This window comes from Chionomys nivalis, chromosome 5 (genome assembly GCF_950005125.1).
Source record: "Chionomys nivalis chromosome 5, mChiNiv1.1, whole genome shotgun sequence".
Classification (NCBI taxonomy): Eukaryota; Metazoa; Chordata; class Mammalia; order Rodentia; family Cricetidae; genus Chionomys; species Chionomys nivalis.
In genome coordinates this window covers 70,227,330-70,247,989 of record NC_080090.1, presented here as the reverse complement: position 1 = coordinate 70,247,989, position 20,660 = coordinate 70,227,330, and the positions used below count along the sequence as shown (strand labels likewise).

General features: G+C 39.5%; 1 protein-coding gene across 1 annotated transcript in view; it reads right to left on the bottom strand.

The window, feature by feature from the left end:
* Hmcn1 (hemicentin 1) overlaps positions 1-20,660 on the bottom strand; it is a 456,088-nt gene that overhangs the window by 94,984 nt on the left and 340,444 nt on the right. The window contains exons 50-60 of the mRNA XM_057769675.1: positions 20,375-20,548; positions 18,320-18,433; positions 17,108-17,253; positions 13,996-14,146; positions 12,161-12,355; positions 10,623-10,736; positions 7,165-7,352; positions 5,461-5,557; positions 2,675-2,836; positions 1,392-1,505; positions 1,074-1,276 (exon numbers count right to left, since the gene is read on the bottom strand). Coding sequence (XP_057625658.1) covers positions 1,074-1,276; positions 1,392-1,505; positions 2,675-2,836; positions 5,461-5,557; positions 7,165-7,352; positions 10,623-10,736; positions 12,161-12,355; positions 13,996-14,146; positions 17,108-17,253; positions 18,320-18,433; positions 20,375-20,548 — 1,658 coding nt within the window. The remainder of the gene's footprint in view (positions 1-1,073; positions 1,277-1,391; positions 1,506-2,674; positions 2,837-5,460; positions 5,558-7,164; positions 7,353-10,622; positions 10,737-12,160; positions 12,356-13,995; positions 14,147-17,107; positions 17,254-18,319; positions 18,434-20,374; positions 20,549-20,660) is intronic.

Genomic DNA, 20,660 nt, shown 5'->3' with positions numbered 1-20,660 from the left:
CAAGGTTCTCGAGTAGATTAAATAAATCATCAGTCATCTGTACGCTCAACTGCCCCACTTCTAGTTGCCTCCAGAAATCCTGTTTCTTTGTTTCTTTTAAAAATGAGGAGGGGGTGGGGGTGTATTGGGGGAAAGGGGAGATGGGGAGAGAGAAGGGAGTAGGGGAGGATTGGGGAGGGCTTGGGGGAATGAGAAAATTGAGATGAAGGAAGGGTGGATATGGGAGCAGGGAAGTAGTTATCCTAACCAAGGGAACCATTTTAGGGTTGGCTAGAGTCTTGGCTCTAGAGGGGTTCCCAGGTGTCCAAGGGGATTTCCCTAACTAGTTCTGTGGGCAGCAGAGGAGAGGGGGCCTGAACTGGCCTTATCCTATAGCCACACTGACGAATATCGTGCATATCACCATAGAACCTTCATCCGGTGATGGATGGAGATAGAGACAGAGACCCACATTGGAGCACTGGACTGAGCTCCCAAGGTCCAAATGAGGAGCAGAAGGAGGGAGAACATGAGCAAGGAAGTCAGGACTGTGAGGGGTGTGTCCACCAACTGAGACAATGGGACTGATCTAATGGGAGCTCACCAAGGCCAGCTGGACTGGGATTGATGGAGCATGTGATCAAACTGGACTTTCTGATTGTGACTGACAATGAGGGCTGACTGAGAAGCCAAGGACAATGGCACTGAGTTTTGATTCTACTACATGGACTGACCTTGTGGGAGCCTAGTCTGTTTGGATGCTCACCTTCCTAGACCTGGATGGAGGGGGGAGGACCTTGGACTTCCCACAGGGCAGGGTACCCTGACTGCTCTTAGGATTGGAGAGGGAGGGGGAGAGGGAGTGGGAGGGAAATGGGAGGAGGGGAGGAGGTGGAATATTTTATTAAATTAAATAAAAAATTAATTAAAAAATAAATAAAAAATAAAAATGAAAATAAGTTCAGTGGTATTGACCATGCACTTTCCCACGAACAGCACTGTTCACTGTAGTAAGAGGGGTAGGCTGCTGCCAGTTATCTTTTCCACAACCCCACCATGGAGGCACAACCCTCAGACAAGGACCAAAGATGCACCTCGGCTCGCTTGATGTGCAGCGTTTGTCCACCAGTTAAGATCTCCACATGAGTAGAATCTGTTATCGTCCGCCCATTCTTGGACCAGGTGATGACTGGAGGAGGGACAGCATTTGACTCGCATTCCAGTGACACTGAGGTCCCCTCTCTCACATTAACTACAGAAAGAGACTCACTGCCATGATCCTTAATGCTTGGGGGCACTGAGGTGGGAAACAAGAACAGAATATTCAAATGTTTTTTTTTTTTTCATTGAGTTGCTTAGGTAGAAAATATGAGATGAAATGAAATTGTTTTATGGAGAGAGTGAAAACACACCATGAACAGTCAGGGATACTTTCTTCTTGCTTTCTCCAGCTTGGTTGATAGCGATGCAGGTGTACTCGCCACCATCAGATACCTTGGCCCGAATAATCTGTAGAGTTCGACCACCTGGGGCAAATGCAATGTAAAGATAGGGATAAAGGTTGCTTTGAAATGTGTTGTTAGCACATTTGTGTGTGTATACACGTGTGTGCATACATGTGCATGGTTAGCACATTTGTGTGTGTATACACATGCATGCATGCATGTGCACAGTTAGCACATTTGTATGTGTATACACGTGCATGCATACATGTGCATGGTTAGCACATTTGTGTGTGTATACATGTGTGTGCTGGACAATTGAATTATATCTGTCCATTCAAGTGCATAGTGTTCACTGTCTATGTTTTTAAAAAGGTATTTTTCATTTACAAATTTCTTTCTGGAGGATGTAGGCTACAGTATACAGAAGTCAAAGGACAGCTTGTGGGAACAGTTTCTCTTTTCCCACCATGTGGGTACCAAGGATCAGGTGGTCAGTCTCAGCAGCAAGTGCCTTTAACCTTGAAGCCATCTTACTGGTCCTCACTCTCTATCCTATGTGTATCCTATACCTATGTATTTAACTTCCTATCATTTATACTCAAGAAGACTGGGGCTGACTGAAAACAATTAATAAGTTTATACAGTGTTGTAGGAGGCTACCCAGCCCTGAAATAATCACACAGAAACTGTATTAATTAAATCACTGCTTGGCTCATTAGCTCTAGCTTCTTATTGGCTAACTCTTACATCTTAATTTAACCCATCTCTATTCATTTGTGTATTGCCACGAGACTGTGGCTTACTGGGTAAAGTTCTGGCATCTGTCTCTGGTGGGGCTACATGGCTTCTCTCTCAACTCCACCTTCTTTCTCCCAGCATTCACTTGAGTTTTTCCTGCCTAGCTATACTCTACCCTATCACAGGCCAAGGCAGATTTCTTATTAACCAATGGTATTACAGCATACAGAGGGGAATTCCATATCAATACAGTGGTTAGTTACCATTTGCACTCAGGATCACACTTTTCTGATCCTTAATTTCATAATTTTTAAAAAAGATCCCTGTACATTTATTGTACATTTCCACCAAAGTGGTCAAAGTCTACACGCTAATGGTTCTAATTGGGTACTGTGCAAACAAAGGGAGTGAGACGTGACTTTGGAAAGAGACTAGGATGAAATGATCTTTTGTTTTAAAATGGGAGAAAATGACATGTGTGGTCCACATGATGGGAATAATAAGCTTCTTACCAGGCACAATAAGAACATTTGTATTTGGCTTGATGGGCTGTTCATTCTTGAGCCAGCTGAGGTCAGGCGGGGGAAAACCAGAAACCTCACAGGTCAAAGAGATAAAATGGTTCACCACCACTGAGAGATGTTCATGGGTAGGACCAATGATACCTGGAGGAACTGTGAAAGTACATGCATAAATATTAAAAGTGAACTTTGACAGTATCAGAAACACATATTCCAACTCTTTGTGGTCTGTAAAAGTAACAAGAAAATGATTCTGCTAAATATCTAGTGATCTTTATTGGAATCTCTAATGACATCTTTAAACCCATGTCTATCAGATGTTTTCCTAATTGAAAGAGTCTCAGCAGGGTGCCCACACCTTTAGTCCCAGCACTTGGGAGGCAGAGGCAGGCTGACCTCTGTGAGTTTCAGGTCAGTCTAGTCTACCAGGACAGCCAAGGTTTCCTTCAGCCATGGGTAGTGACCTTGGTGTAGAATCAGTGCAGATGTGAAATTCAGCATTTATCACACATAAAAGAATATCCCCAAATAGAGAGCAACCAATTATTGAAGATCTTGAATCAAACTGACTGTGTAGAATGCTGGCTATGCATCTGTGAATGATATAACTTGGAGCACATTTCTTAAGCTTAGTGGTCCTTACACTGCCATCTATGACAGAGGAATCAAAAGCAACAAATGACTGAAAGTCACTGATATAATTACCAGAGACAATGGGTAAAAACCACTTGACAGTCTTGGTACCAATCCAGCAGTTAGTAGGCTGCCACTTAACTATTTAAGGATTGGGACTTTTACACAGCAAAATTTTGAGGGGCTGTGGGATAAAGGAGATAGAGCATTGATGTTCCATGAAAATTAACTCTAGAGGGGCTCGCAGGTGTCCAGGGAGATGTCCCCAGCTGGTACCTTGGGCAACTGAGGAGAGGGAACCTGAAATGACCCTATCCTATACTGATAAATATCTTGCATATCACCTTAGAACCTCCATCTGGCGATGGATCGAGATAGAGATAGAGACCCAATTTGGAGCAACGGTCTGGGCTCTTAAGGTCCAAATGAGGAGCAGGAGGGAGAACATGAGCAAGGAATTCAGGACCATGAGGGGTGCACCCACCCACTGTGACAGTGGAACTGATCTATTGGGAGTCCACCAAGGCCAGCTGGACTGGGACTGAATAAGCATGGGTTGAAACTGGACTCTCTGAACATGGCGGACAATGAAGGCTGATGAGAAGCCAAGGACAATGGCACTAGGTTTTGATCCTAATACATGAACTGGCTTTGTGGGAGCTTAGCCTGTTTGGATGCTCACCTTCCTGGACCTAGATAGAAGTGGGAGGACCTTGATCTTCCCGCAGGGCAGGGAATTTGGACTGCTCTTCAGTATCGAGAGGGAGGGGGAATGGAGTGGGGGGAGGAGAAGAGGAGTGGGGATAGGGGGAGGAGAGTGGGGGGGCAATATTTGGGAGGAGGGGGAGGGAAATGGGAAACGGGGAGCAGGTGGAAATTTTAATTAAAAATAAAAAATAAATAAAACCTATGCTGTTCTATATAGATTAGAACATGTACTTTTATAACAACCATATTTGTTTAATCCATGCTTCCTGAGAAGTCATACTTACTTCTGTTTAGGTAAAATACAAGATCAGGGGTCTAGCTCAGAAGTAGAACACTTGCCTAGTGTGCTCAAAGCTCCTGGTTTGGTCCCTACCACTGGAAAAAAAATGAACTTGCCCAGTTCAGAGTTGTTCACTAAAATATCTAAAAGTATTTATAGTGTGTCAGTATTATAAGTATGTAGAATATAAAGGTAGAACTGTTTATTTATTACACAAATCGCAATCACCATGTGCTGTGTACATCACACCACGTAAGAACATGTTATCGTGCCAAATAAAAACTTTTGAAGAAAAATTTTCAAAAACCTTAATTCTGCATATTTGCACGTGGAAGGCCACAGGAGTGTGGGTGTCTGCAAAGGTCAGAGGCATCAGATTCAGCTGGTGTTGCAATGCATGGCAGTTGTGAGCCACCCAATGTAGGTGCTGAAAACTGAGCTCAGGTCCTCTACAAGGCAGTTCACCCTCTTCATCCCCAAGCCCTCCTTCCAGTCCCAAATGAAAGCTTTGTGGAACGATTTAAAAAATGATCGTTTTTAGATATTCCCAAGATGAACTAGTATTTCATGCAAAGTGGATCTTATAATAATTTTCATCACTCTAATTATATACTTTGGAAACAGCTGTACCTCATAAAAATTTCCATTTTATGATTGACATCTATTTCCCCTCACACTTTTCATTAGTAAAAACAATATTTATGGAGTTTCTATTATGTGTGAAAACTTAAATTTAACACACTTTTTTGTATGCTTGCTTTTTAAAAGGAATTATTTAACTCTACAAGGTGGCCTTCTCTTCTTCACAGAGCACACTGCATGCGACCTCTGCACTGAAGACAGGAGCAGGTGTAGACACACCTATGAGCAGAAGGCCCACCACTGACTCAGCCTTCACAAGAACACGCAGCCTTTCACATACGCTGGCCTAATTGTTTTCTCCTGAGGATAAAAATGCTACAAAAATGGGCTCAGAATATCTGTACTCTACAATTACTTCTGACTTTTGTAGGAGGAAAAGCAGAGGAGATTGAATGAATGTAGGCTTCACACACCGATCAAGTTAAAAACAGAACCCAGGCTGCAGACTCCGAAGCCCAGTTTCCCAGCTTTGTCACAAGGAGCCGAACAGATGTCTGGGGCACTGAGGTCTTACCATGAACGTTGAGGTTGAAGTATTTTTTGGCACTCCCAGCTATGTTCTCAGTGACACACACGTACCTCCCAATATCTGTTATTTGAGCACTTAGAATCTAAGGGAAAATGAAGAAACGGCAACTAAAATAAATTGTTAATAAAGGAACGTGCAATACTTGACCATTTAGAACAAACAAGAGGCAGGGTTTCTCTGTAGCTTTGGAACCTGTCCTGGAGCTAGCTCTTGTAGACCAGGTTGGCCTCAAACTCACAGAGATCCGCCTGCCTCTGCCTCCTGAGTGCTGGGATTAAAGGCGTGCGCCATCACTGCCCGACTACAAGGTGCATTCTTTATAGAGAATGCCAGATATAAATGGGCATTAAAAACATGAATACTCAGTGCAGACCCTCTATGGCGCTGCTTTCAATTAGTAAAGTCAAGCACACACATAGTTATTTATAAAACAACCAGAAAAGGTGATTTTTCCACACATCTGTTGGAGCTTGACTACAAATTAGCCCAAATCATTTCCCAGTTCCCTGTCTGAAAAGTAACTTTGAAGCTCCCCACCCCAAGAGTTGGATTAGGAATGCCTCTGGTCTGTAGAAATTAAGGCAATGATGCTGTTCACTTCAGTTAATCGAGAATGTCTGCACTGTTGCTCACTTTATCGAAAATTCTGCCACTACCCCCACCCCCCGGAAAGCATGGCGTAACTACCGGAGGGTGTGATCATGAGGGACAGAAATCAGCCTGCAGTGCCTTCTACAATTCCAGGCAGACGACAATCCCAGCAGGCATTCCACCCACAGTTCTGACACTTGAAGAAGCCCAGCTGAGATCTGAAATATCACCTACAGAACCAGTGGCCTTAAAAGCTAAATAAATTCTGATTGTTCTTAGTCATTAGGTGTTGGAGGGGTTTGTTTAGGTATTGGTAGTTAGATAATATAGAGAAGAATGTTTATTATGAAGAGACTTCTATCTATCTATGCATATACAGTCCTAGACACAAAAACATTTAGGCATTTTAGTATAGTCTGTATGGTCATCAAATAGATATACTCAAGTGTATATAATGCTTTAAATTTCAAGTTTATTTATAAGTAGTGAACTTGATTTTTTAAAAAAGAACTTTGTGACACATGCCCTGTAATAGATTTGCTTTTACGCTTGGATTTATGAACCAAAGGAATATTTTTATTAAGTACACCAGTAATTTAATTGCACTTTATCCTAACAAAATAATTACTACGTCTCTACACACCACAACTTTCTTTAAGGACATCTGAATAGACAGATGGACATATCAATTGACAAACAGAAGTACAGTATATTTATGTGGTTCACATTATGACTCCCTACTGCCTGTGCCAACACAGGATGGATCTAACCTGTAGGATACCTTTGACCACTTAGAATGTTATCATTGTATACATGGAATGGGAAGATTGCAAAAAATAGTTCTTTTTAAATAAAAACTATGTTCTTAAACTTAGGAGTGTATGTATGCAGATTTACACAAAAAATGTCACTGTGGTCATTTCTAATTGTGGGACCAGTGTAGAGAATAATTCTGTATGCTCTTGATAGGTAATGATCACTACCAAACCAATCTTGACAGTTATAGATAAATACGTTCATAAACTAATATTTTTACCAATCTAGAGGACAATTATCACAATGTCCAAAACACTGTAAAATTAGATTTTTTTCTTTTACCTGAAGAATCCTGCCATCAGATAGGAACTTATGATGCTCATCTTCCAACAAGGGCTGCCCATCTTTCTGCCAGGAATTTTTCGGTGCTGGGCTACCATTGGATGTACACTCCATCCTTGCACTCTTGTTCACCAGCACAGTGACCTCTTCTGGGAGATCACCGTTTGCTCCCTTGATAACTGGCGGCACTAAGAAATAGTTGCAACAAAGAGATTCTGATGGGGGACAACGGCTTTATTAATAGGGCATGCTACACCACGTTGTCATGAGGACAAGCTGGATACATTTGTGATGCTAAGAATTAGTCTTTGTAAGGGAATAATTTGGGCTACTCCAAGCTCCCAGAATCAGCACCAGTGGGACGGACACCAGCATCACCTGGGAGCTTAGTTAGGCTCACATCCTTGCACCTCACCCACACCTCCTCCATGTCCACCTCTGAGGAGGGACAAGGAATGAATGATTGAAAAACCTCTCCAGCACATCGAGATCTGAGAAGTTCTGCACTATATTTCCCAACACATTTAAAACAGCGCCCTACAATTTATATTCGTTACACTTATGAAAAGTCACACATTGTCTGCAGAATAGAATCTGGAAAGGTTCAGTAAATTAGGAGATGGTGTTGGCAACATTTGTAAAACCATATATTTATTTTCAAAGTAACCGATCACTGTCAAGCTTGATTAATTTTTGTCACACTCTCTTAAAACACACGAGGTTTTCAACAACCAGCGCATGTTTAATGTAGACCTAGCCTTATGGGATTTGGCTCTCTCACACTTAAGTTGAAATTCTCTAAAGAAAATAATCAGTACTACAACGTACATGGCGGAACTTCAGTGTTATTTTGCAAACATTCACATTTAAAGTCACACCATTCTACTGATAGCCACTGTCTTCTATGCTGGACCCTCAGCGTCCAGCACACACACTGAGCAATCAATAGGTATCTGTGTCAAATAAATACCATTTTCAGTTTAATGTTTTCTGTCTTCTACCTCTTTTTTTTTTTTTTTTGACTTTTCCAGCTGCTCTTTGCATAGAAAACTCTAGTATTCCCACCTTCAGCCCATCAGTCTCTCTTCAGGCAACTTTGTTCACTCCCAGTCCACACCTCACAGCGGGTCACTATGCATTATGGTGCTGGTACTTGGAGCTCTGTTGTTGCCAGGTCCCTACAGTGTGTACCTATGACATCTGCTTCAACTTCCAGATAGGCCACACCATCATGTATGTATAAATATATACAAATATTTCTGTCTTTAGGGTTCTGAAGGTGACGACTGGAAGCAATCACCGAGTCAAATGTTCCTACTATAGTCATCAGATCCCCATAACAGGCATTGCTGACTTTCTCTCTTTAGTACAGGCTGGCATTGCAAGCCTGTCCCCGTTTGTTTTACATTCGTACTTAACACAATTGCTAAATAAATATATTTGATATACATTTTTGTCATGTTTCCTTTCTTTCCACTCCAATATCTCTCCTTCTCCCCCAAAGGCTTATTGCCCTCCCAGTTCCTTGCTCCATTATTTTGATATATGCCCTTGACACTTATGCTATCCACATTCTTGAAACTTTAATGGGCCTGTATGCATTCAGTTTTCCTGACCTTGGTCTATGGCTAAGTTCAAATCTCTCAAATTTTTTCTTTCCAGCCAACTCCATTCCACCTCTTGTCTATTGTCTTTCCTTATGTCTAACGCATGCTCAACAAAATACCCTTGTTCCGTGGCGTTGAAGTGGCCTAAATTGTTCCTTTGAACTTCACCAACAGATTTAAAGATTCAAAGCCAAAGGCCTTTTATTTTCTTGAACTCATTTTAACATTCAGCACTGAAAACCCATTGGTTGACAAAGTTTTCTAACAGCTGGGGCCTGGGCATAGCTGTCTAGTGAGTTTCCCTCATTCCGTGATTGTCCTCTTCTATTGTTATCCTCTTATCTACAAATCCTTGCCTCTAATATTCTTCTGTTGGAAATCTTGTCTTTAAATATCACTTGACTGTGGGCCGCTGTGGGATCTATAGTCTAGTTTAGTTCTTTGTCCTTAGTAACAGTTCCTTCTTCCTAAATGTCTGGTCAACACTTTTACATGAGCATTCTAGAATCATGCAAGATTCAGCACACCAGAAACAAAGCTGACTTCCTTTCTTCCTTCCAATCCCAACTGTTTTCCCAGGATCTCTACTTTTCTTAACCTTGTTATCTCTGACTCAATCACCTCGCATGAAAGTCTCAGTTATACTCTGAGACAAGTGTCTAATCCCTCATACCACTTCAACATCTTTAAATAAAAATCTTTCATTTTGACTGTGTGTTGCCTAGTTTTTGTGAACCTGGCACAAACTGAGACATAACTGGGAAGGAATATCCACAACTGAGGAGTTGAGAATTCATTAGACTGGACGGTGGGCAAGGTTGAGAGAGCATTTTTCTTGATTGGTGATTAATGTTGAAAAACCCGGTTTACTGTGGGAGTGTTACCTGTAGGCAGGTGGTCCTGGGTTGTGTAAATAAGCAGGCTGAGCAAGCCATAAGGAACAACCCAGTAAGCTGCATTCTTGCAAGATTTTGCTTCAGTTCCTGCCTCCTGGCTCCTGCCTTAGCATCTCTCAATAGATCATAAGTAGGGATATGTAAGCTGAATAAACCCTTTGCTCCCTGTGCTGCTTTTGTTATGGTTTTTAATAATAACAATAGAAAGCAAACCAGAATATCCTCATGGGCACTTCACTAGTTTAGCCTCTGCCATTATACTCCTGCTTCTAATAACACCTCTTGTCTTAAGGAAAAAATACTTCTTCTCCTTAATGGCCATATATCAGAAGAAGACGATTCCAGCTCAAGAGCAGAAGAATCAGAGCTCATCACTCTTGGTGTCTGTGGTGGATTCCAAGTTGTGTATGTGATTCACACAGGGCTGAGGAACAGTCAATTCTAGGACTTCACTTATAAATATTAGACAGGAAAACTTTCATTCAATGTGAAACCTAGAAAAAGTAAATCTAGAGCTGCTAAGATCTGCTTTTCTATCAAAGGGAACCGCCTGTCTGAGAATGACAATAACAATACCAATAAAAAAGAAATCAAGAGAAATAGAAAGGTAAAATCTGGATAACCTAGACCTCTTTTGAGCCAACGAAGTCAGAAATGACTTATTGCAGATTACTGTGCTCTGGGACTTTTTATATTTATGAATCAGTAGTCCATTCTCCACCTCCTCTCCCTCCCCCTCCTTCCCCTCTCTTTCCCATTTTGTTATTTGAGATCTTAGAAGTCCTGACTGATAGACTAACACATTCTCAGTTTGCTCACAAAACGATAGGTCCTAGGAAGAAGCATCAGTTACCTTTATAGCTGCTAACATGCCTAGGGTAAATTCGCAAACATTAGTCACTGAAAAATACTTCGGAGTGAAAAGTGCTTAATCGACAAAAGAAAGCAAACTTACAGAGTACACGGACGTCATACTGAAGGGAATCCTCCCCAGCCTCGTTCACAGCCACGCATGTGTACCTCCCAGCATCTTCTACCTTAGCCCGGGGAATCTGCAACACTCGGCCTCCTGAAAACACATCCCAGCATCTTACTTCTCCAAGTGTTAGAGCGAACACTCATCACGAACAGTTACACTCCCCCCCGCCCCCGGGTTTAAAGACTTAACATTTATTTATTTATTGTCAATGTTACCACTTTCTTTAATTATTCAGGTTTTTTTTATATTAGATAATATTAATTTTCACAGCAGGTATTGCATTGCTAAAAAGTGATCTGATACTGTAACTTAAGTGGGATTTTTGGAGAAATGAGGAGTTGGTGTCAGTTTTCCTGGAGGGGAAAAGGTTACTCCGTGTCCTTCATCATGGTCTGGATGGATGGAATGTTACTGTGCAGTGTTGCTTTCTTCTTGCTATTTTCAAGTATTTTTAATTATCAATTTCAATGTTGCCTATAAAAACTCATTTAAAGACATATATCTAGGAATCTAAAAAAGTAAGGTCTACTTTACCTTATCTGTTTTGTTCAATTTGCTTTGTGTATTTGACAACTTTTTAATGTTACCAATAAGATTTAGAGAATAGTTGTAACAGTCATAATAAAATTTGCATCTATATTCACCAATTATTTATGTTGTATATCATTTTATTTATCTCTTGTATCATATGATAGAATATTTACCTAAGCCATTTTAGTAAGTTGGAGGCCTGAAGACTTCTTGAAACTATGTACTCACAGATCTCAGTTTCATAGAATTATAATCCATCATCAAACTATAACACAACAACCAAAACTCAGGAAACTTAGAGTTTTGAAAAATCACTGGTACTAAATTTATAGCCTTTTTTAGATTATTGTTACAATATCCACTTTATAGCCATTTTTACTAGACCTATACCCAATTAATGTCATAGGTTACATAGAGCTATCATGTCTGCTTCTTTGCTTTTCCTTTTTTATTTTAAAAAGATATTATTTCACTTAATTTGAGTTAACTTTGCATATATATGTACTTCATTGACCGTAATGAACCCTAAAGGTACAATTTATGAGTTTTAACAAACCCTGATGTTTGCATACGGAAGCCTCAAAAATATTATTCCCCCCAAATTAAGCATCCTTTCTGTGATCAAACCATGTAATAATTAAAGTATTTGAAACTAAAAATCTTTACCATTGCTTACAAAAAACCCACAATCAACAAAATTAATAAATTGAACAATAACTATTTGCAAACATACATTAGAATTTGTATTAATTATGCATAGAGACTAGATTGATTAAAGGCATCAATACAGAAAAGGAGGAAGCCCAAGACTTGGATAAAATGATAACAACTGTGGAACAGATCGGGAAAGTGGTTAAAGTGTTCTACAGTCAATTCATCAAGGTAGATGAACCACACATCATTCAGCAACCCAAATGTTGGCTAAATTACAGTGAACCGGCCTGATCAATGAGAAGAGACATGGTTAACGTGGTAGCACTCACCTGGCAAAATCAATACTCTGTCACTGGACGTCAGAGGGCGGCCATCTTTATACCATGTCAGAGTTGGGGGAGGGGCAGCGCTTGTCTCGCAGTGCAGAGAAATGGGATTGTTAATGATTACATCTTTGGCTTCACCACTCCTGCCGGTGTCTAGCGTGTTTCCTATTTCCCAGAGCTTCTGAAAACTTGGAGGAACTGTGGAGGGAAGCATGACTTCTGCTCACAGTGGGCTGTCACTACTGACACATCAGACAAAGGTTTGGCCAGATCTTGACAAATGGTATGCACATTTGATAAAATAGACAATGGAAAGCATTTTAAATACTTGCATGTTTTCCAACAGCAGCCAGACAGACAGCAGCCATCAGTGAGAGTTGGTTCTCAGGGGGAAGAGTAAGGACTGTGGTGCTCAGAGTCAGCACTTGCCTTTGCAGTTCTTCTAAAAAGGCTCTGTCACTTGAGCATATTCAGGACCCACTTTCAAGGAGGAATGTGGCAAGAAATGGGACAGTGGTAGAAAAAAAGCTAATTTTGAGGCGGACACACACACAAATATGGGCTCATTTGATGCCAATATCAATAACTTCCTTGTCTTACTAAGGAAGTTAAGTAAGATAAACTATCAGGACTAAACTATTCAAAAATAGGACATCCTCACTTTTTTTTTTCTGACAGCAAGCATGAGTTTTATCAGAGACAAATTACCTTTGCATACAAGAGTGTGTGAGTATGACAAGAATTTTCAAGTTTTAGAATCATATAAAAAATTGAAGATGTATGAAAATTTTATGTATCCAGATGCTAAGTATAGTATTATTAATAAATAATGAAAACAATAAATAATAAAAACTTGGAGACAACCTTGACATTTATCTTTAGGAGTCTAGCAATATTAATGTTGGAGTATACAAATAATGAAACAGGCAAAGTTGTTAAAAATTATGTTGCGGGCTGGGGCATGGCTCAGAGAGAGTTTCCTTAGTATGAATAAGGTCCTAGATTCAATCCCCAGAACTGGCAAAAATAATTCAGCCAGATAGTGGTAACTTCCAGAAAAACAATACCACCAATAACAGTTATTATTTCTCAATCATTTTAGGTGCCTTACCTCATTCCTTATTCTCAGCAGTGCTACGATGCATTAATTTTAAAGAGAAATAATGGAGACTTAAAATAGTTTGCTAATTTGTCCAAGACACAAAGATTATAGGTGTACTCATCCAGTTCAAAGTGTGTCTACTCTAAATCCCATTATTCTGCATTTTATGCAATAATGTTCTTATATTTATCATAATTATTCGTTGTATTTTACACAAACATGCTGTATGATACATAACCTTCATGATATAATGTTAGGGCAATGCTAATATAAGAGAAGGCTATAGTCCATTATTAATTTTGGAAATGAAATAGTCCCTTAAAATACCAGAAGGAAATACATAGAATAAGAATGACAGTGGTTGGAGAGGTGACTCAGCTGTTAGGAGCACTTGTTGCTCTTGTAGAGGATGAAGATTCAGTTCCCAGAACATATATGGTGGCTCAAAACCATCTATGATTCCAGTTCTATGAGATCCAACACCCTCTGCCATGGGCGCCAGGCATACTTGTGGTGAACATATATACCATGCAGGCAACCACTCAAATATAAAATAAAAATAAAACTCTACAATAGGATCATGGGATTATTCTCTTATCTCTTATTTAAAAATTCATAATGAATTTATATTATTATGGGAAGAAAAAATTTTGAAATAAACCGAGTCTAATCTCCTTTCTATTACATTAATAGAGGATGGAAATCAATCTATGCCAAGCATAGTAGTATTTATTACCTTGGATATTCACATCAAAATCCAACTCGTCTTCACCTGCAAGGTTAGACGCAGCACAAGTGTATCGGCCAGTGTCTGATATTTGAGCCTCCTTTATTTGAAGAGTGTGTCCATTTGCAGCGATGCTAACATGATCATCTGATTTAAGGGGCTGTGATTCAATTATAATAATGTCAGCATTGAGTATGCTAATAAAGATAAGATACCCTGAAAATTATGGGCATTATGGTTCTGTAACAAATAGAACTATGTAAAATATTCAAGATAGCAGTAATTAACTTAACTTGATCAAGTTGTTTTCTAAGTAATCCAATTTTTATCTCTTGAAAATTATAGCTGATAATGTTCACATTAGCCAGATAATTTTGGGCGATACAGTCATGTATCTTTATGGCAGAAAACGTGTTCTTAGCACCATATCCATTTATCCACATAAGCAAAGATGCCTCCAAACAATCTTACTGAGTATTTAAAAAGTGTGTTTTGTTGATAGTTTCATAGAAAACGATAATAAAGAAAACTTCACTAGAAGTTGAGAACATTATTAAAATATGATTTGATCTAAAATTATTGTTATTCATTCAGAAATATCCTTCATACATAAGCTAGGGTTTGTTTAAGCGAGGGCTATGTTAGGACACTTGGTTGAAATGAGCATTATAGGTTTCCCTTCATTATTTGAAGATTGTATTCCTCACTCACTGGCATTCTTTCTAATGATACGTCCTTCATAAATCTTAGTGATTTCAGTGTTTACTCTCAATCAAAGCCATGTTCTCTCAACTTCTTGACTTCCTCTCTTACCTACACCAGCATCAATTCATTTCATCTCACTAGATAGTTTCAGTCTTCTGGGATGGTTCTTGTGGCCTCCACCTTTCCTGAGGTCATTTGCAGCGAACCATTTAAAAGTGTTCTCCATGTGTATAGTGTCAAATTTTGTCCTCTTATCTGTCCTTGAATCTGATCCAATCAAATCTTTGTCTTCTCTACTTGCTAAGAAAGACAGTGAAGGTCACCCATGACATCCAAGTGGCTGTGCTTACATTCAGTACTGTCTTTGTTTTCTATTTCTGGTGGTATTTGATGTAATGTAACTTTTCTTTATCTTGAAATAGTTTTCCCCCTTTTGTCTTTTGAGTCACTACAGTTCTTATTCCTCTACTCCAAAAGGCAGACATATACTACGTATGTGCCTCTTGTCGTGTGTGTGTGTGTGTGTGTGTGTGTGCGCGCGCGCATACGTGAGTCAAGGTGCATGCAGAGGCCAGAAGAGGCCATAAGATGGAGCTGGAGTTATAGGCAGCTGTGAGCTGAGCTGTGTGTGTTCTCCAACTAACTTTTCTATCTCATCTGTCACATTCTGTTTTACTGACTTAATTCTTTTAGTTTTTTTTAATTTCTGAAAATTTATGTGTGCAGAGACTTTGGCCTGTTTCTTTCTCATTTATATTTGTTATACATAAATAATGCCAAGCAAACAGTTGAGATTCAAATAATTTGGGATTCAACAAACCATTATTAATATTATATCAAATAAACATACCACAGCTTAAATTTCCTGTATTAAATATAATTTTCAGGGCACGGATAAATAACATGTAAGGATTTTATTCAAAGTTTTTACAACTGATATTGTCAATATCCTTTGGTGGTTTTTCAAAACTTAATACTATTTTATTAAATTTTGGTTATTTAAATAGGAACTGAAAAATGATATGGAAAAGAATTCATTGAAAATACGGATTCTTATTCACATTCTAGGAAACAAACCCAACCATTAAAATAAATTAAAGCTTTCAGTTAATCTAACTTGAGAGGCTGAATTTGAAACTGTAATTTAACAATTCTTAATGAATTTTGAAAGCAGTCTAGTTTCTATTTAAATTCAGGTGTTTTTACATTTGTGGCTCTCTCTATGTGTAGTAACATAAGGGATGAAAAGGCTTTTATAGAAAATTAAGAACAAATTAATGATATAATTTCAGAGGACAGGGAACTTATTTGTTTGAAAGTAAGGCTTTATAGAACTGATAGCACATCTCATGGTGTGCTTGCACAGTGAAAGCCAATAGAAGCAGAGCATGGTGGGAGTTCTGTCTTTTTCTTTTGCAATGGCTTCCAGATGATACGTGCTTTTTTTGCATGAAAAGATTTCCACACCCCTACTGCTGATACAGCAGAATCCATCTGGGCTCTGGAAGAAAACCACGCAGCCACATCTTTTTTGCCTCTTAAGTCATACTGTGACCTAAACTTCTGCAACTGGAATTTAACTGACCATTTGGCTGATTATGTGTAGAACAGGATAAAGAACAGATTCGCTGTTTCACATCTGTATTTAGTGGTGTGAACAGCAACTACACATTCTCTTTTGGCTCCCAAGCATCAGCACATGTGTGCTTATGGCGTGTGAGAGGGATTAGGAACCGAGTGAGGAATAGGGTATATGATTTGAAACTTACATTATAAAAAGAAGGATCTGATTTTTATAATGTAAGGGGTGAGTTTTTGAAAGCAAATTTATTCAAATATAATTATTTCACTTCTCCATTTAGAACTCCTCCCTCCAACTCCTACCATGTCTGCCCCTTCACTCTCACACTGATTTTTCATTTGCTATTTTCTCACTGCCCTAGGGTAATCATAGTGTGCCTTTGTAGCTTTTAATTTTCTCACGTTTTAGGATATCAAAAAATGTTATCTTTTGTAAAGGAGTTCAAGATGTTTAAAGAGGGTCTGAATAAATTTAGTCCTCATTTTAGGTCATGCATGTGTTTCTTCTCTATAACAATCTACTTGTTTGAATAAAACACCATTCCTCTAATTCTCCAGCGGGAGGGTAGCCAGATCTTCACAGTCAAGTGCTAATGTACACAAAACCAATCTTTCTTACCTCCAAGGAATGGAACAACTCCAAAGTTACTGAACATGGGTATTTTCCATTTCACTTATTTTTTCAAGCAGTTTCAGACTGAAGGAGCACGAGATTGACTACTTTTAATATCACAGTAGGTGGGGTCAGTCTCTGCATCACCCCTACCTGTTTTGTTAAAATGGTATTTTAATCTTTTAAGAAATAATCAGCAAACAAAAAATAGTTGTGACTGACCTGTCCATCCTTGTACCAGCGGAGGGAGGCAGAAGGAATGGCATAAGCTTCACACTCCAGAGTCAGGCTGTTGTTCACCCTGATCTTCACCTCTTTAGGGGAAAGGCCGGGCCCTAAAAGGTCTCCTTTCTTGATGATAGGTGGAACTGCACAAAATAAATATTAAAGAGTTAAACATTGGTTGTTTTAAATATAAAAGTCTACCATAGAAATCACAGTGAGGCACAATCAACAAGGTCCTCTCTTCATAGACCTTTTATGAAAGACCTCAGCACCCCAGGAAATAGATGTGTTTAGATACATCATATGGAGAAAAACATTGTTATCTTTTCTTCATTATAAAACTGTTAGAGGAGCCAACGTGCTTTACATTTTCATCTGATCCAGGCTCACATAGTCCAACCATGACCCATAAAATACACTGTATTGTTTATTATGGCACAAAGTCAAAGGAAAATTGACAAGCAGAAGAACATATTTTGCTTGTAACATAAAAGCAAAAAAGTAAGAATGAAGACCTTAACAATGTGGCCCCTGTTAATAATGACAGTATGAGTTTTGCCTTTTTAACTTATTGGCTGATTTATGTTGTGGTAACCCCAAACCACTGTTGATCATCTCTTGAGCTCTGGAATAGGCACCTGCATGTAAGCAACGCTCCAACAGGTAGGTAATAAGTAGATCCAACGGATTCTTCGCAAATGTTGTTTGCATATGTATGTGTGATGGTGTGTGTGTGTGTGTGTGTATGTGTGTAGGAACATGCGCACATGTATGCTTTTGTAGCCCCAAGGTTGATTCCAGGTGTCTTCTTCAATTGTGCCCTATCTTATATTTTAAGGCAGGGTCTCTTGCTGAACCCAGAGCCTACTGTTTTGACTAGAGTGGCTAGTGAGTGTGTTTTGGGCATTTCCTGTCTGCCTCTTAGGCACTGGGCCTGCAGGCAGGATGCCATAACTATTTGACATTTACGACTTCTGAGCTTAACACTGCTCCTTATGTTTGTGTAACAAACATGTTGGTCACTGATCCATCTAAGCAACTCAGGCCATGGGCATGATCCTTAATACAACTTTCATTCTCGATGAGGCAAGCTAGACAAGTAAAGTCCTTAATGATCAGTAAACCATTAGGAAAAGTAATGAAAAAAGAGGTTGAGAAAGCTAGGAATCTTCAGGAAGGGGTGAGATGAAGTGTTCTTTTGGAACTTACTGTAGACTTTCACCTCATAGTGCTTTATCATCTCCCCAGCCTCGTTTGTGGCCACACACGAGTATCTCCCTGCATTGTCTTCTTGTGCATTCAGTATCTGCAGAGTGCGGCCTCCTAAAACATGGAGGAACATGAAAGAAGTCAGCCAGGAAACGAACAAACAGCTGGGACTTTATTTTTACTGTAAACATTGCTTCTTACTTTTTCTCTTTTCTTTTCTCCCCTTCCTCTTCTTCTTCATTTTTAGGGTTTTTGAGACAAGATTTCTCTGTGTAGCCCAGGCTGGCTTCAAACTCAGAGAGCCACCTGCCTCTGACTTCTGAGTGCTGGGATTAAAGATGTGTACCACAACCACCTGGCTAAACATGGCTTCTTATGAATAGACTTAGTGGTGGGTATTTGATATAAAATAAGACACAATACACATGGGGCCTACATAGTAGCTGAGATGGTCTCTAAGTCTCCCCTTTTCCTCTATGTGGCAATGACTCTCAAACTTTCTCTGACGCTCCCATGCCCCTATACAGCACTCCAGGTAAGGACTTTAGCTTATCTCACACTTCTCAATGAGTTCTTTGAGAGTTTCCAGCTTTGTACAATGTGTCCTGATTATATTCATCTCCTCCATAAGTCTTCTCTGTTCCACATACCTTACTCATCCACCCAACTTTGTTTCCTTGGGAAAAAACAAAAGCAAATCTCAAAAACATTCAGGACCAATTCGTGCAAACTAAACTAGTTTTAGGTGTGTGGTCTTCCAACTGGACTGCAGTTGACTCACCGGGGACAAGACCTGCGCAAGCCCAAATCAGGACAAGTTTCAGCAAAGAGGGGAAGTTGGGCTCTCACTCCTAGCCCTAGAGCAATTGGCAGTCGTCAGCATGGAAAAGGAAGGCTCCATATTTCCTATTTCATAGTTTCATAAGAAGATCCCACTTCTGTTATTATCTTCCTCTGATTGACCTGACTTACAGAGATCACCTTTGCTAAAACACAGTTTTGAATATGGCACCTTTCTCCCTAAAGACTTGATAGGGGCTGGAGATATGATTTAATCGTTTAAAGTATCTGCTGCTCTTCCAAAGCACCTGAGTTCAATTTTCAGAACCCATGTTGGGTGGCTCACAACTGCTGACAACTTCAGCTCTAGGGGATCCAATACCCTCTGCTAGATTCTTCAGGCACCCACACACATGTATATGCATTCCCTCCATGACACATTTGCATAAATGGATATGAAGTGAGTCTTTATAAACACCGTCAATAGTTCTCAAATGTTCAAGGTATGAAGTTAAACTAATGCAGGGGTCCACACAATGCTCAGCTTTGCCTCCAACTCCCCAGAAGTGGTGACTGCACCAGGCATTGCCATTCCCACTGGCTGCTTTTTGTTCACTAGTCATCTCGATGGAGCCAAAACTTCTCCCAACTTATCACCAATCAACCAAATTAGAGAACTTAAAAAAACAAGGACCACATTCTGGTTAGGCAGTGGAGATTTCTCTTACCATTTAAGTTCACAATGGTCACGTTGTCTCCTGAATTTTTATAAAACTTGTCACTCACTACCACACTTTTTTATAGCCCTGCTCCATTAAAAATGAATGGTTGTTTTCAACTTCATGGTGGTAGTAAAATTTTCTCCATTACCACTCTTCCACAGAAGGTTGAATGTCTTACAGATAATAATTATAGTTTTTAGTTCTTTCTATTTCATGCATATTGCCAAGTATTAAAGAGGAATAAACTCTTTCAAGGCTAAATTCTTTCAAAATAAATATATATCTCTTGTGACATTCCACATTACAATATATGTTAGCAATTAGTGGCACTGTAGAGTTTCTTTGCTTGAGTTTGTTTTTTGAGTCTTTCAAAAAGTAATTTTGGGGTACTTAAAAATTTAAGATATATACCAAAAGCATAGATAGTAAGATGGCAATATACTGTTCCAGAACTAAAACACAGGCACTTTTATGAAAAATAACACATAGCTCTTCTTTTCTATAATGGCACATGGTACAAATGCAGCTTGGTTATCTGAGGTCGACCAATTACCTGGAAGAATGCGGATATTCCGGTTGGACTCTAAAGGCGAGCCATCCTTGAACCAGGTGATGGTAGCTGGTGGATAGGAATATGCCTCACAGACCAGCGAAGTGGGGCTGTTAAGGATGACAATGACATCTTCAGGGCTGCCATCACTGTCTACACCAGCAATTGTTGGAGATACTGAGAAGATTTAAAGTTCTGTTAAAGAAACATTCTTAGAAATTTTCCTAGATATGTGTTTCTGAACTGCCATTGTGCTTATCTATGTGATGCCAGGCTTTAAGAGTTACAA